This window comes from Gambusia affinis, linkage group LG13 (genome assembly GCF_019740435.1).
Source record: "Gambusia affinis linkage group LG13, SWU_Gaff_1.0, whole genome shotgun sequence".
Taxonomy (NCBI): Eukaryota; Metazoa; Chordata; class Actinopteri; order Cyprinodontiformes; family Poeciliidae; genus Gambusia; species Gambusia affinis.
This window is the reverse complement of record NC_057880.1, coordinates 6,288,690-6,302,455: the sequence shown is the minus strand read 5'-3', so window position 1 is coordinate 6,302,455 and position 13,766 is coordinate 6,288,690. Positions and strand designations below refer to the sequence as shown.

The window sequence follows — 13,766 nt, the reverse complement described above, 5'->3', positions numbered from 1 at the left end:
CTGTGCACGAATGGAGTTTTCCTAAACTGGCGGCTCACATGCTTTACCAGCAGCAGGCCTGCTTCGAGCCGTCTGATCCGGCCAGGCAGTGTGATTACGCAACATCGCCGCAGCAACACCCCGCAGGGCTGGATTATGGAAAAAAAAACATGTCCGCCTTTCTCAGGAATAATCTAAAACGCTGGTGTTGACCTTAACTGGTGAAACTCTTCACCCTTCTGCCAGGTTGTAGCTGTCAGTGCACCATTACTATCAGAAAGGTTAGCAGAATGTTAGGTTTTTACCGGCGCTATCGGTGTGAAGGTAATATCCATCTGTGTTGATTAGATAAACTGAACTTCAGTCTGTGGGCAGTCAGAAAAAGTGGCTACAGACGAATTAACTCATCCTAAAATTACAATAAGTTACCAATGCTGAAAATACTTAATAGTAAAATATAGTGTATTCATTGCTGATTATAATTACATAATAAGGTGCTTTAGACATACAATTTAAGTATTCATATTAAACAAATAAATGGAAACTAACTCTTTATTCATGATGTTTTTGATAGATCACAACCTTCACACTGCAAAAACTCAAAATCTTACCAAGTTTTTCTTTTTGTCTAGTTTATTCTGCAAATATTTAACTACACTAGAAATAAGACAAATTTTGAGCAAGATGATGGAGCTTGTTTTAAGTCAATAATTCCTTAGTATTTATGAAAAATGTACCAGACCCTCTGGCAAATTACTTATAGATTCACTTATAAATGTCTAACAATAAGCAAAATAATCTGCCAGAGGATCTACTATTTTTTCTTTTAATCAGTACTAAGGAATTATTGACTAAAATTAAGCTCTTGCTGAAAAGTTACTAGAAAATTAGTTTCGTCTTGTTTGAACTGTAAATAAAATACTTGGTTTCAGTGCAGCCCCAAGGGGCCCTGTATGAATAAGCAGGAATACATGATGAAATGAATATATGGATGTTTTTGACATCATGATTTTCTTGAAATTCATTAAGCATCAGAATAGCATTTTTCCTCATGTACAAGCACAAGTGTTAAGTAAACATGACCTGGTTCCAGACACGTTTCAGTGGAAAAACCCAGCAAATTTTCTATCTTTTTAATGAGATGCCAGCTTAGTATCGTCTTATCTGCACCCGCTCCTGTGCACTGCGAGTCAGTGTGCTGAAAGAAGTCTTTTCCCCTTGCTTACAGTCATGGCAGCAGAATTTTTTAAAAGTGCCGCATGTCCAAAGAAACAACTTCATCTGACCGAGCACTGAAGAAAATCTTCTAATGATAAAGAATGAACGTAAAGATAGAAAATTAGAACTGTTGCAGCATTTCAAGAGGAAATTCTAGTGTATTTCACAGAAATGGCTCAATTTCATAAGATTTTATGTATTGCAATAACAAAGGGTTTCTGAAAAAGGATTAACTCTTTTTAGTTGACCAACAGTCATTTTGTTTAGCCCAAACTTTTAACTTTGATGCTGTACGCAATATTCTGGTTTGAACTAAAAACACATTTTGTTTACTACCTTTAATTAAACACGTTAAAATTAAATCCTGAAATTAGGAAAGGTAAGAAAACTGTGAAAATGATGTGGCATTGATGCTCAACGTTATCATACTGAGAGAACATCTTACATACACACACCTATGTTCTGCAGATAACATAACGCACTTCGGAGAAAAACTAAAGCTCCGGCAATAAACTTAAGTTGATGACTAGAGCAATCAGCAACAAACTGATAAGGTGACATAAAAGGATTTAACATGAGGTTTTGATTATTCATTTATGAGACAGCATGGTTCCATAGAAACATTTTCCACATTGTTTAGAAAGCCAAAAATCAAAAAAGAAACTATTAATATTGCTTCTATGTAAAAAAAATAAAATAAATCCAACTAGAATACAAATTCAGTCCAAACAGATATTTACATGCATACATAAAGACGCTGAATTATACAAAACTTTTAGCTTTGCTGAAGGTTTGGCCCATTCCTGGAATGAGATGAAGTATTTCTGATGGCCCCTCTGCTGTCCTGAACCTACTGCAGGGTTTCCCCCAGTGTATTATAAGCCTGGCGGGCCACCAGGCTTTACTTGTGCTCCATCAGGCTAAGCATTGCTTATTTAAGTTTTTTTTATTTTAAATGTTTGTATGTTTTAAGACTTTATAGTTGGTGTTCAGGTATTAATCTCCCAATCTTTTGATAACACATAATTTAGAAGTGATATTTAAAAATTCCCTGTCAACTTTAAACTTTTTTTCAACTCAAAAACGTGACGGACTCCTGGATGAATGACTGTCCTAGCGCCCAACCACTGGGCTTAGCAAGTTTTCCGGGGGAAACCTTGTACTGTATACATAACTTTACTCAGGGTCATCGTCCATTTGAAAGACCAATGGGGACTCATGTTGTAACTTCCTGATTGTTGTGTTGTGACGTTTTGATGTGTTATATTTTGTATGAAGTGCACCAGTCCCTCCTGTCGCAAAACATGCACAACATGATGCTGCCACCAGCTAATTTCAGATTTGGGATGTAAAAGCCATGACAAAGTACTGAGATCATTATCTAAAGGCAATGCAAGCTTCATGTCAACTTCTGACTTTAAAGGAAGTGATAGAAAAATCTCCCAAAACATTTCTAATCTTTAGCATTTAGGAAATAAAAAATAATTTTCCTAATGCTAACTGAGCTGAAACAGGAAAACTTCAATCTGATTTAAATGTAACAAAAAAATGCAATGTAGTTTCTTTTGTATATATATATATATATAATGTATGCAAATATTTGGTTCCATCAGACCTTAAGGATTTACACCCAGTTGGGCCTCAGTCGTATCCCTTTGTCTACCTTTAATGGGTTGTGTTTGTGTAAGGGCATCTGGAAAGTTCCACATGATTGTGAAAGCGCAGTCTGCAGACCTGCTGCATGACTCACAGAGAACAGACAGGCGGCTACATACTTGGCTCTAAGCACGGGGTCCACTCCAACCGTCGGTTCATCCAGGATGAGCAGCTCAGGATTCTGCAGCAAGGCAGCTCCGAGAGACACCCTCCGCCTCTGACCCCCGCTGTGACACACCGGGACAAAACGTGAAAATTAAATACACAGGAAGATCCTTCACCAGTGTCGCCGGTTGTTTCGTAACTGGTTGATCTTGTGCATGCCGCTCGATCCAGAGGAAGGCGAAAAGATGGGAGCTGGAAGCTTCCAGAACGAAACGGTCAAGACAAACCTGCCTGGTGGGACTGACAACTAATCACAGGGGTGACATCATCTAAAAACAACCTATGTAATATTTAGCAAATCACAACTGAGCAAATACATCTAACATTGCATTTTAAACAAATATGACATAATAAAATAATTAAACGCACAAAACGCCATTGTAAAGGCTACATATGGAGCATGTTTGTGCATACCAGACATTTCTTTAGTGAGGCGTGTATTATGGACTTTTCCATATTAGGCCACAGCATTCACACCCGTATAATAAGACTATTACTGAATGAGGTGGAGCAGCAGGGAGATCAGCAAACATGAGCTGAAACAATTTCATAATAAAAAGAGTAAGATGAAGACTAACTAGTCATAAAATGCACAATTTTATATACATATATATATGTATATTTTCTAAATGAAGCTTTGTCCCTTCATTATTTCAAAATATAACACCAGAGGACACTGAAGCAAATTTTTACACCAAATTAATGTCATGATCTGCAGTGTGGGGGGTGGTGAAGGTAGACCAGGTAGAAGTGAATGATGATGTAATGACAAGAAACCGGTACAGATGATCCAACAGAAAATAGTCCTAAATCCCTGGCAGCACTGCTGAGCGGAAACCAGGGATCATCACAGGTAGTGACAGGGTGAACGAAAGGACTGAGGAACACATGCGACAAAGAGACGCCAAATGAGACGAGGACCCAACGAGGACCAAGGAACACAGGAGGGGTTAAATACACAGAGGGTAACCAAGGAAACGAGACACAGCAGGGAGCAATCAAGGGGAGACAGGAGAGCACAAACACTCAAAGGACACAGAAACTCAAAATAAACATACAGAAAAACTCAAACCATGACAATTAAAGAGAAACGAGAGAACTTTATCAGCATCAGAACCGTGGTAGAGCTAATACAGAACACAACAACGTGAAAAAGAGAAACTTAATAAAATATAGTTTCACAGAGTTTAATAGTAAGTCTAACAAGGGATTTCAGTTCTGTCAACACTGATGTGAACATAATAGTCATAAAACGGCAGCGTAATTTAACTTTCCCCTGTGCGCTTATCAGACAAGCTCTGACTGCTTTGTTGCTTTACAGCCTCTCAAGAGAAGAGATCATGTTTGTCCGTCTAATGTGGGTTCACTAATACAGATCATTCGAGGTTCAAAGTCCACAGCACATCATTAACTGGCTGTATCGCACGATAAAATGCTTTTAGCCCCGACCAGGTGCACATTGGAGTGCAGGATCTTTAAAGTCCTTACTAAATGTAAAGTGGTAAATGAGTTTTACCTGAGATTTCGGACTAGGCTGTTTTTCTGAGGTAGATGCAGGAAGTCAATGAGGAAGTTCATGCGCGCTTGGGTTTCCTTCGATGTCAGGCCATGGATTCGTCCAAAGAAAGTCAAGGTGTCACTGATGGTGAACTCGTTGTACAGCGCCAGTTCCTGTGCAACACAAACATACACTTTTTATTACTTGTCTGTTTCTTGACATCAGAGGCAAGAAACAAAAAATTTTGTTTTTTTGTCAAAAAACAAAATTGTTTTTTGACAATTTTGTGTCAAAAAACATTTGACACAAAATTGGTCAAATGTTTTTGACCAATTTTGAGGAAAACTTGCAGTAAAATCAGAAGAAATGTGGGCATGTGTTGATTTTGTGTAAATTTTCAGCATTTGTGAAAAACTGGAGGGACTTACTGATGTAATTTGGATCTAGAGGGCCAAATGAAAAGCTGCGGCGGGCCAGATTTGGCCCTGAGGCCTCGAGTTTGACACCTGTGATCTACGGCCTCTCATGAGAGCAGATCATGAAGGTGGAAAAAGAGCGATGTCCTGCAGGTAAGTTATTAACCACTATTGATCCTTAACTAGAACCTGATATCTAAAACGTTAGGAGTAACACATTAAGACCTTTACAGAAGCAAATTTGAACATTCAAAGACGAAAAAAACGCAATAACCGTGCTTTAAATGTCATTTAAATATACAAAAAAAGCAAAGATTAAGACTGCATTTCCTTAAAAAAACACTAAAACATCCAAATTATGAGTATACAAACACAAAATATTTCCCTATGACATGACATTCTTGTGGTTTTACTATTTATTGGTGACATCTCTTGTTGAGTTCTAAGAAAAGAAATATCTTGGCATCAAAGAAAAGCAACGCAGCACCACATATTTCACGTCAGTTCTTTCTCTCTATATGTGTCGCACTGCGTGGATGAACAGGACGCTTAAGGCAACATGAGGACAGGTAGCATGCAACTGACCAGATCTGACAGTAACGAGTTCACACTGCAGGTTCACATCGCCTAGCAACACAGGCTAAATTACTGAAGCCCCGGAGCGAGGCAGGGATTTTTGGTCATAAAGAGCAGCTCACTGACATAAACTGGCATAAAAGCTGGGTCACACCTAAAATCTTCCACACTCCTACACTTATGAAACTGTTATGTGAGGAAATTGTGGATTTTTAACAAGCTAAAAATCAAAACCTCGTCCGAAGATTGACAGCAAAATGCAATGTTTTTTTGAGTTAATGTGTTTGCTTTTCAAAACATTCAAGACTTTTGAGTAAATGACTGTAAGGGAGCTGAGTATTGACGTTTTGCAGTTTACCTGTGGCATGTATCCAACCATCTTCCCTGGGACCTCATGTCCAGGAAATGCAGGCGGCTTCCCTAACACAGTGATGTGCCCTCTTGATATTTTCAGTGTTCCTACAATACATTTTAAAAGGGTTGTTTTTCCACATCCACTGGGACCCAAAAGGCCATAACTGCAAAACAAAATCATGAACAATTCACACGTGAGCGTGAAACTAAAGAAGATTTTTATGTACAAACAAGGTAAAAAAAATAAAAATATAAAAATCTACTACAAGCACATTCTGTAACAATTTACGTTGCACACATGCCACTTGGGTTATCAGGTTTGGATGCAAGCTGTGTTGAACATGATCATGTTGGATAAACTAAAGGCTTTGGTTGAGACATAACCATGAGCCTGAGGGACCATGTCGGGTGTGGCAGAAATGTTTGACTGAGTTTTCAGTGCAGATTCTCAGCTTCTGAATATTTTCAGTGTTTGCTAAAACGCCGAGAACTATTATTTTATCCATCTATATAAATACGTAAAATACTTAAAAACAATGAAAACTAATCCAATAGGTCTTGGTTAGAGTGCATGGTCACAAAATGTTTTGTTTAGGTACGTGAATAATGTGCAGCTATGAACCCAAAAAACTTGGCAGAGAGGCAAACTGACTTCTTGTTTTGTAGCATTTAGCAAAAAAATGTATAATTGTTGTGCTAAAAGTCACTTGAATTTTTAGTAAACAGGCTATTTTCTTGTTGTTTACTATTCTATCATAGTTATATCACAATTTTTTCTTATTTAGCCTAACATTAAGGGTAGGGATACAAGGATAGCTCAGCTAAGCTAAATGGAGAAAATGGCAAGTAAACTCTTGTAAAATTTCTTTATGATTTTATGATCTTTAAATATTTATAAGTAAAAATTGAAGGGGTATTGTAGATTTATTTTTATTGAAAAGAACATGATACTCTAAAAAAGATAACTTGAAATAAAGTTTATGGAAATTATTCAGGGCCATGGATAATTTTACTTAGAATAACAGTTTTAAAGAACAAAGAGACTTAATTGATCTATTTTTACAGTAAAATATATTCCAATCAGAGTCTTAATTTTTAAAATTAATAACTGTTTTAGTTTTTAGATCCATTAATGTTTCTAAAACTTAAAAACATGGTTATGATAAGATGTGCTAGCAGTTTAGACTTCCTGGCTTGTTTTCAAAGAAAAGGTAGGCTACTCCCTGTCTATCTCCCTAATATTAGCTTTAATTACATTTGACAGAAGATGATCTAAGCGCTTAGAATTTTTCATGTTGTTTTAACAACCACATGGATGAAAATACTGTCATCATAAACAGGTTTAAAACGACACGGTTTCTGTTGTTTTTTTTTTACACAATAGTTAAAGAGGAAAACAAAAGTTGTCAGGTTTGATTTTTATCATTCTATATTAAGTCAAAACATGCTATCATGCATATTATGCATATTCTTAAGATCAATACTATACAAGAACAGACAAATGTTTTTCTTTTACCCTCGCTAGAACAAGAACGAGTCCTAATGAACTAAAGTGCAGAACTCTGGGTTCCTCATGGTTCCCTCTCACTGCAGGGTTTGATTGTGATAGTTGGACACCGCAAGACAAAACATTCTCAACAGAACACGTGTCCAGGAAAACGTGTAAGAACCCCTCAAATCAGGGTTGCAAGAACAAAATAATGTCATTCTTTTCTTGCAGCCCTGGGAGGGAGAACAAAGTTGCCAGTTCTTTTAGCGCATTGACCTTCACACATACATGGAATACCGTAATGACTGTTGTGACACACTTTGAATGTTACATCATCCTTTTGAAAAACACCATGTCATCATCATGATGTGTTATTTTCAGTGAACTGTGGTCTAAGCAGCATGTAGTGCAGTCTAGATGGTCTATCTCTATGCAGCGAGATGGTGCAAGATGTGATTACTGTGCTAAATGATTTAACACAGTCTGAAGACGTCTTGCAATGTTTGTAAGGCACTTAACTTACATGGTTCTGTACAGTGAATTTGAATCATTATTTTGTGCATGTTTGAGGTGGATAGATAAGAATCCTTGTTGACATGATATCCTTTTCTCTGCAAAATCAGTACAAGAGTGACCTGCAATCTGAACCTGAACATATTTCTGAGTGAACTGAACTTTTGTCATTTCAAGAATTTAGGTCAATATAGAAAAAAGTCATATGTAAATCCTCTACTACTGGGCTCAGAAATGACAAAGACAAAAAGCGGCGACAGTGGACAAAGGACTGAAGGCTGTGGTGTCACAGCCTTATCTTTGCTATCTCATCTCTAACTCCATTAGCATTTAGGAGGGGTGGAATTTTCTTCTTTCCACAAAAACCAGCCAAACGGTATGTACCGGGGGTAACCCTGATTTCTAAGCAGGAAGGTGATGAGTTTGGCGACTGATTAGTGAATTGAATGACAAAAGGAGAGGGCGAGCGGCCTGCCAGCAGCTCTCTCGAGAATGCAAACATCATTTGCATGGTGAGCAAACCTTGGATGACCAGGGAGAGTACAAGTCCCTGACTTAATGCCTGCCAGCGCTACAAGGAGGAACGTGCAATCAAACTCTGATGTAGACTAAAAAAGTGATCTCTGGTCCACCATAAACCTAAGTTTCAGTTTGACTGAAGTGAACTTTAGCAAATCTAGCTAGTGGGGAAAAAATACTCATGGTCTTTTACCAAACACAAAAGAGATATCCTACAACTGCGAATATCTGACATCACTCCATTTTTGTTTACATTTCATAAAGTGTTTTCTTCATTGGTTCTTAGTGCAGTGCCATCACAGGCAAGGGTGTAAATAGGTTTATCAAAGGATTCAGTTTGTTTGACACAGTGCAGAGTGAAAGCGAACCTCTCCAACTAAAAATGTAACAAATATTGTAATTTTGTTTCCCAATCGAACCGAGTCAAATGGACGGTCAGGTGTGAAAACCCCTTTGAGCGTCACAGTACTCACATGTGTCCCTGTGGTACGGTCAGGTTAAGGTTGGTCAGGACCTTTAGCTTTCCGTAAGACCGGCATACATCTCGGCACCGGATTGCAAAGCTGTCCGGTGCGGCAGGCACAGAGGCTTCCACGTCTTTTTTCATGTTTCCCTCGGTCACCTGGAAGAGAGCGGACAGTTTATTAAAGGACATCAGTGAAAGTTCACGCTACGGATCACTTGTCCTTTACTATATCAGCTCCGCATCAAATATTTGCACCTTGAGTCTCAATCTGTGACAGGATTGAGACTTGAATGTGCGGCTTTATCTCTGCAAAATACCTCAAGTCAGAAAACCTTTGCACATTTTTTAAAGACTGCAACCAATTTAGAACCGTTGGAATTTTTGGCATTTTCCAGCGCAGATGCAATCTACTATACAGATAAGATTTATAATAGCAAATTCTTGGGTAAATAATTCAACTGCTAAAAAAGGAACTAGTTTTTTTTGTTTTGTTTTGTTTTTTTACAATAATGTAAAAAACTAAATATACCCATGTACAGTGTTTATACACGGTTATAAGCACAATACTTATGACTAATGAAGCTACCTAAAACATACACTAGGTTTCATTTTTTACATTTTTCACTTGTTTGAGCTACTGCCCTGGCTTTGTCAAAGTCTGTTGCTAAGACAGAAAATATTAAATCTCCCATAGTCCACCAGCATTCCTTGAATTTCTTCATGTTTGTCTTTGTGTGCATATTTACAAATCTTATGTTTAAGACGGAGGAAAAAATGCCACAGGAGCACATTTTGCACTTACTTTTTGGCATATTTTGGTTCCAGGAACATTGTTTGCCAAACGTAAACCGGTTTCATTGTTGCTCCGTATGAAAAAGCAAAAAATATTTCTGTACACGACCAATTTATTTTGTGGAAATGCCCACTTATTTCTCAAGTTACAACATGTATTTTTGTCTATCTTGGAAAATATTTATAGAAGTGTTTTGCTGCTGCTTAAAAAGCAGCTAATTTCACTTGTTTCACAAAGAGGCTCAATACTGAAATTATTAATTTTGAGAAACTCCTTCAACACAAGTATTTTCCATCATTTATTATGGAGTAAAGAGCATGAAACCAGCATGCTGTTAACTGAATAAATGTTAGGTTTGTTTCGTGGCTTGAATGGCTCTATTAACTGGGTCTAAAGGAAGTGATTGATGGGTTGGTGAATTTATGACCTCCAGAGATCACTGAGTTCACTCTGCAGTGTCTGATCAGATTTTGTACAGTCTTTTTTTGTACTTCTTCTGTGGTTACAATATGTACTAAAAAAGTGTCAGAGAGGAGTTGTGTTTTGGAATGCTGCAATAAGGTCAGGATGATTATTTGTCTTATACAGACAGGATTGCTCAGATCCGAGTTGTGTCTAAAGGAATAAACTTACCCATATGTGATGAATTGGCCTGGATGGGACAAAATTAATGCTGTAATTTGTAACTTTCCGTTCTTCAGGTCCTCAGCCTGGTCAATCAGGTGTCTGAAGGCGAACAAGCCATTTTGTTTCTGCAACCTTTTCTTTTCCCAGAGATTTATTAATCATTTTAACTCCTAAGAATGCAAAACCTAGTGGAACATTTAGATCGCTTAGAAAAACATAATACATTTTTTATGTGAAAGTTGGAAAGTTTTTTTTGTTTGTTTGTTTTTTGGAGTTGATGAACAATTAAGATAATTTTCCCTTGATTTGCTTTGATTGGATCAGCAGGACAAATACAGAAATATATTGTTGTTTTTCTTCCTGATCATTAAATTTGGCAAAATTAATACGTCCCAGAGTTTTCATTCTATAAATGCACCAATTAATGCCTTGTTTTTGGTGTAGTTTTTGTTTTGTTTCATAGGCATGTCTAACCATTACACAAGTGTGTTCACAGAATAAACTTGTATTAAAATTCACAGTTTATTCACTGTTAATGACATAATTTTTACACACTCAATATTTTTAAAAGTTTTATTCATACTCTCAGACAAATCTTTGTTTGAAATAATGTGCTTTAAACGTATAAACTTTCACTGCCGAAAGGACAAAAGAAGTATGGATTAAAGCGGCGCAAGACACTCAGACACCTTGTTTGAGTTTCACTCCTACAGAAGCTGTTCTGTCCAAAGCACCCTGATGCAATCTGCTGGGAAAAAAAAAACAAAAACAAACCTTGTTTGTTTGACCTCTACTTCAGGACGCGGTCACCAAATCACTTAGGGTGAGATCCAGATCCATTCTTTCAGAATTTGTAAGCAGGAACCCAAACTAAGTTGCCCATCAACCTGAAAAGCCCATCAACCGTCGCAGAGCACCTACGGGAACATACTGGGGCATTCCTCGCCATATGCTTGCATCACAGCCTTCCAGCCATCAGGACACAAATTATGTGGCTCCAAAAACAACCAGGAACCGAGTAAGCTGTAATCACAGCATTTCTTTTGCGGTTTCCCCCCAACTAACTTCCTCCTTTAATCCAGAATCTCTCATTTCCAGCAGGGAGATTAGAGGGATTGCATTGCATAATCTGGAGCATTTGCTCGGTCTAACCTTTGCCACTGTAGCCTAAATATTTCACCCTTAATGCACCTCTGCTCTGCTTAAGAGGAACCTTACTTTTGTGTACCTACGTAGAAACTAAACTGTATGAGAAATGTTGACATTGCATTGCTGATGAAGATTTGATGAAGAATTCCAGCAATAAGACTCACCCAGGAGAGAAGACGTGGGTAGAAAGTGAACGGTCCAGAGGCGGCAGAGCAACTGACTCCTGACTGAGTTCTCACTCTGAAGACATTCAGTTAGGAGCATGTGAATGTCAGTTGACACAAACATCTCAACTTAGTTGAAGAACAGGTTTTAGTTCACGAGTCAGCATATGGAGAAAGGCATGCTTCCTTCTTTAATAAATACTCCGTTAGAATAGCACACACACGTGCACAGAGCTAAATCTAACCCTTAACCCAAAAACAACGCTTCATTTTATGGAGTCCATGCTTTGTGTCCCATAAGGACCAATGGGTCCCCACAGCTTGGTGTATGTCAGGTGAACGGTCCTTACAAAGTATCAAATACAAGAACGCATTTTGCTCTTTATCGTTCAGCAGCTGCCTTCCAAAGCACCGATTTGAAAATAATAATAAAAATAATAATGATGAAGATGACTTTTTTAAGCTCCTAATTTCCGATTTTGATCCGAATCCAGACGTCTTTGCTCCAATCGGAAGACGGGTTGTAATTAATAGAAACACCGGACTGGTTCTCTGCACTGTGAGAACCCACTTCCTCCCTCTGATACTGACCTAAGCGAACCCAATAGGTCTGCTCTCATTCACCGCTCGCCCCGCTGGGGCGATCAGAAACAATTCCTACCTCTCCTGCCAAGTTGTTTGGGACTTGCGTCATCGCCGGGTGAAAGAAACCGAGCTCTCCTGCGTAGACTCTTTAAAAAGCGGGAAGTCGCGGCCAGTAAAAGAGAACCGACTGCTCCGAGGCCGGCCAATTACAGAGTATTTATAAGCTACGCTTCGGGCCGACCCTCCACTTTCACTTCTCCCCCTGATATGTCAGCGCGTCACGCAGGATGTGAGCCACTGATGTCTCTCTCTCCCCCCTCCCCATCCTCCATCCAACACCACCTGCGATAAGGCGCATCCTTGCTCCCTTTTCGCATAAACCTATTCACAAGTATTTGACATAAAGTTTGTCGTCGCATGAGAGAAAACGCCAAAACATGACACGGCTGCTTCTGGTTGCATGCATCCAGCAGAGTTGAACTCCATCCCGCTGCAGCGGCACATCAAGGCCCGCTCTATAAAAGGAGGAGTGCCTCGATGCGCACCGCAAGCATTTTTTTTTTTTTTTTTTTTTTTTTGTGTGTGCATTTAAAAAAAAAAAAATTAAAATCAAAATCAACTTACCAGCTGCTCCAGCATCTCGGTGGAGTATGCTAGGCCGGTGATGGTCGCATCTTTGCGGCCGGAAGCCTCCGCAGCCATGGCAGCCGCAGCGAGGAGGAGGAGGAAGAGGAGGAGGAGGGAGCTGGATCTGTGCAGCAGAGAGCGCCACAGAGGGGCGACGGCAAGGAGAGTCACTGATGGGCTGCGGGAGTTCCAAAGCTTTCTAATAACTGGAACATATTTAGGAAGGTCGTTTGTTATTTTCACCCATGAATGATCACATAGTGCATATTTCTTTAACAGAGTTGCCGTAGACGAGACTATGACAGTAAAATTTCCTGTCTGACCTGAACATTTTTGGCAAACTTCTATGGGAGAGTGGGGTAAAACGTAGCTGTGGGCAAAACTGACCCCGCAGCAAAGATACCATTTCGACATCATTTGTGCCCACAAATGCTACACTTCTATCTTCGTTTCTGACCTCATGTCGTAGCTCATATAGCATAGTTGATACATGGAACGACTTCAAAAATATATATTATGGTCTAAACACATTTTTTAAAATGATTTACTAAATTCACTTTCAAGATTGAAAGGTGTTTTTTAAGGAATAAAAGCCTAACAATTTTACCCCTGGTTCTTACCTTTACAAATTTCATTAAATAATGCCTTCTTTCTAACAATTTGGTCACATGATCAGTGTTTTTTTTACCGTTTCCTAGCAACAATCGGTGGGTATTTTATTGGATTTTTTTTTCAGTACAGCAACAAAAGTAGGACATAATTTTGAAGTCGAAGGGAACAGATGAACGGTTTTCAAAATGCTTTACAAATAAAATCTGAAAAGTGTGGCATGGATTTGCTTTTATTTCCCCCTTATGCTGATTCTTGTGAATAAAAGTGCAGCCAACTTAATCTACAGTTGTATAAATTCATCTGTTCTGTGAAGGCTTCAAAGATTTGTTAGACGACATTAGTGGAAAGACCATGTCAGGA

General features: G+C 38.6%; 1 protein-coding gene across 3 annotated transcripts in view; it reads right to left on the bottom strand.

The window, feature by feature from the left end:
* Window positions 1-13,478, bottom strand: part of abch1 (ATP-binding cassette, sub-family H, member 1) — a 44,988-nt gene extending 31,510 nt beyond the window's left edge. The window contains exons 1-6 of one of the 3 annotated variants that reach the window (XM_044136424.1): window positions 13,415-13,478; window positions 12,792-13,000; window positions 8,857-9,005; window positions 5,867-6,026; window positions 4,535-4,689; window positions 2,973-3,080 (exon numbers count right to left, since the gene is read on the bottom strand). In XM_044136424.1, coding sequence (XP_043992359.1) covers window positions 2,973-3,080; window positions 4,535-4,689; window positions 5,867-6,026; window positions 8,857-9,005; window positions 12,792-12,869 — 650 coding nt within the window. In that variant the 5' untranslated portion in view covers window positions 12,870-13,000; window positions 13,415-13,478. Of the gene's footprint in view, window positions 1-2,972; window positions 3,081-4,534; window positions 4,690-5,866; window positions 6,027-8,856; window positions 9,006-12,243; window positions 12,372-12,791; window positions 13,001-13,117; window positions 13,363-13,414 lie in introns of those variants that run through there. The other 2 variants (XM_044136423.1, XM_044136426.1) reach the window with 2 other exon arrangements.
* Window positions 13,479-13,766: the final 288 nt, after the last annotated feature.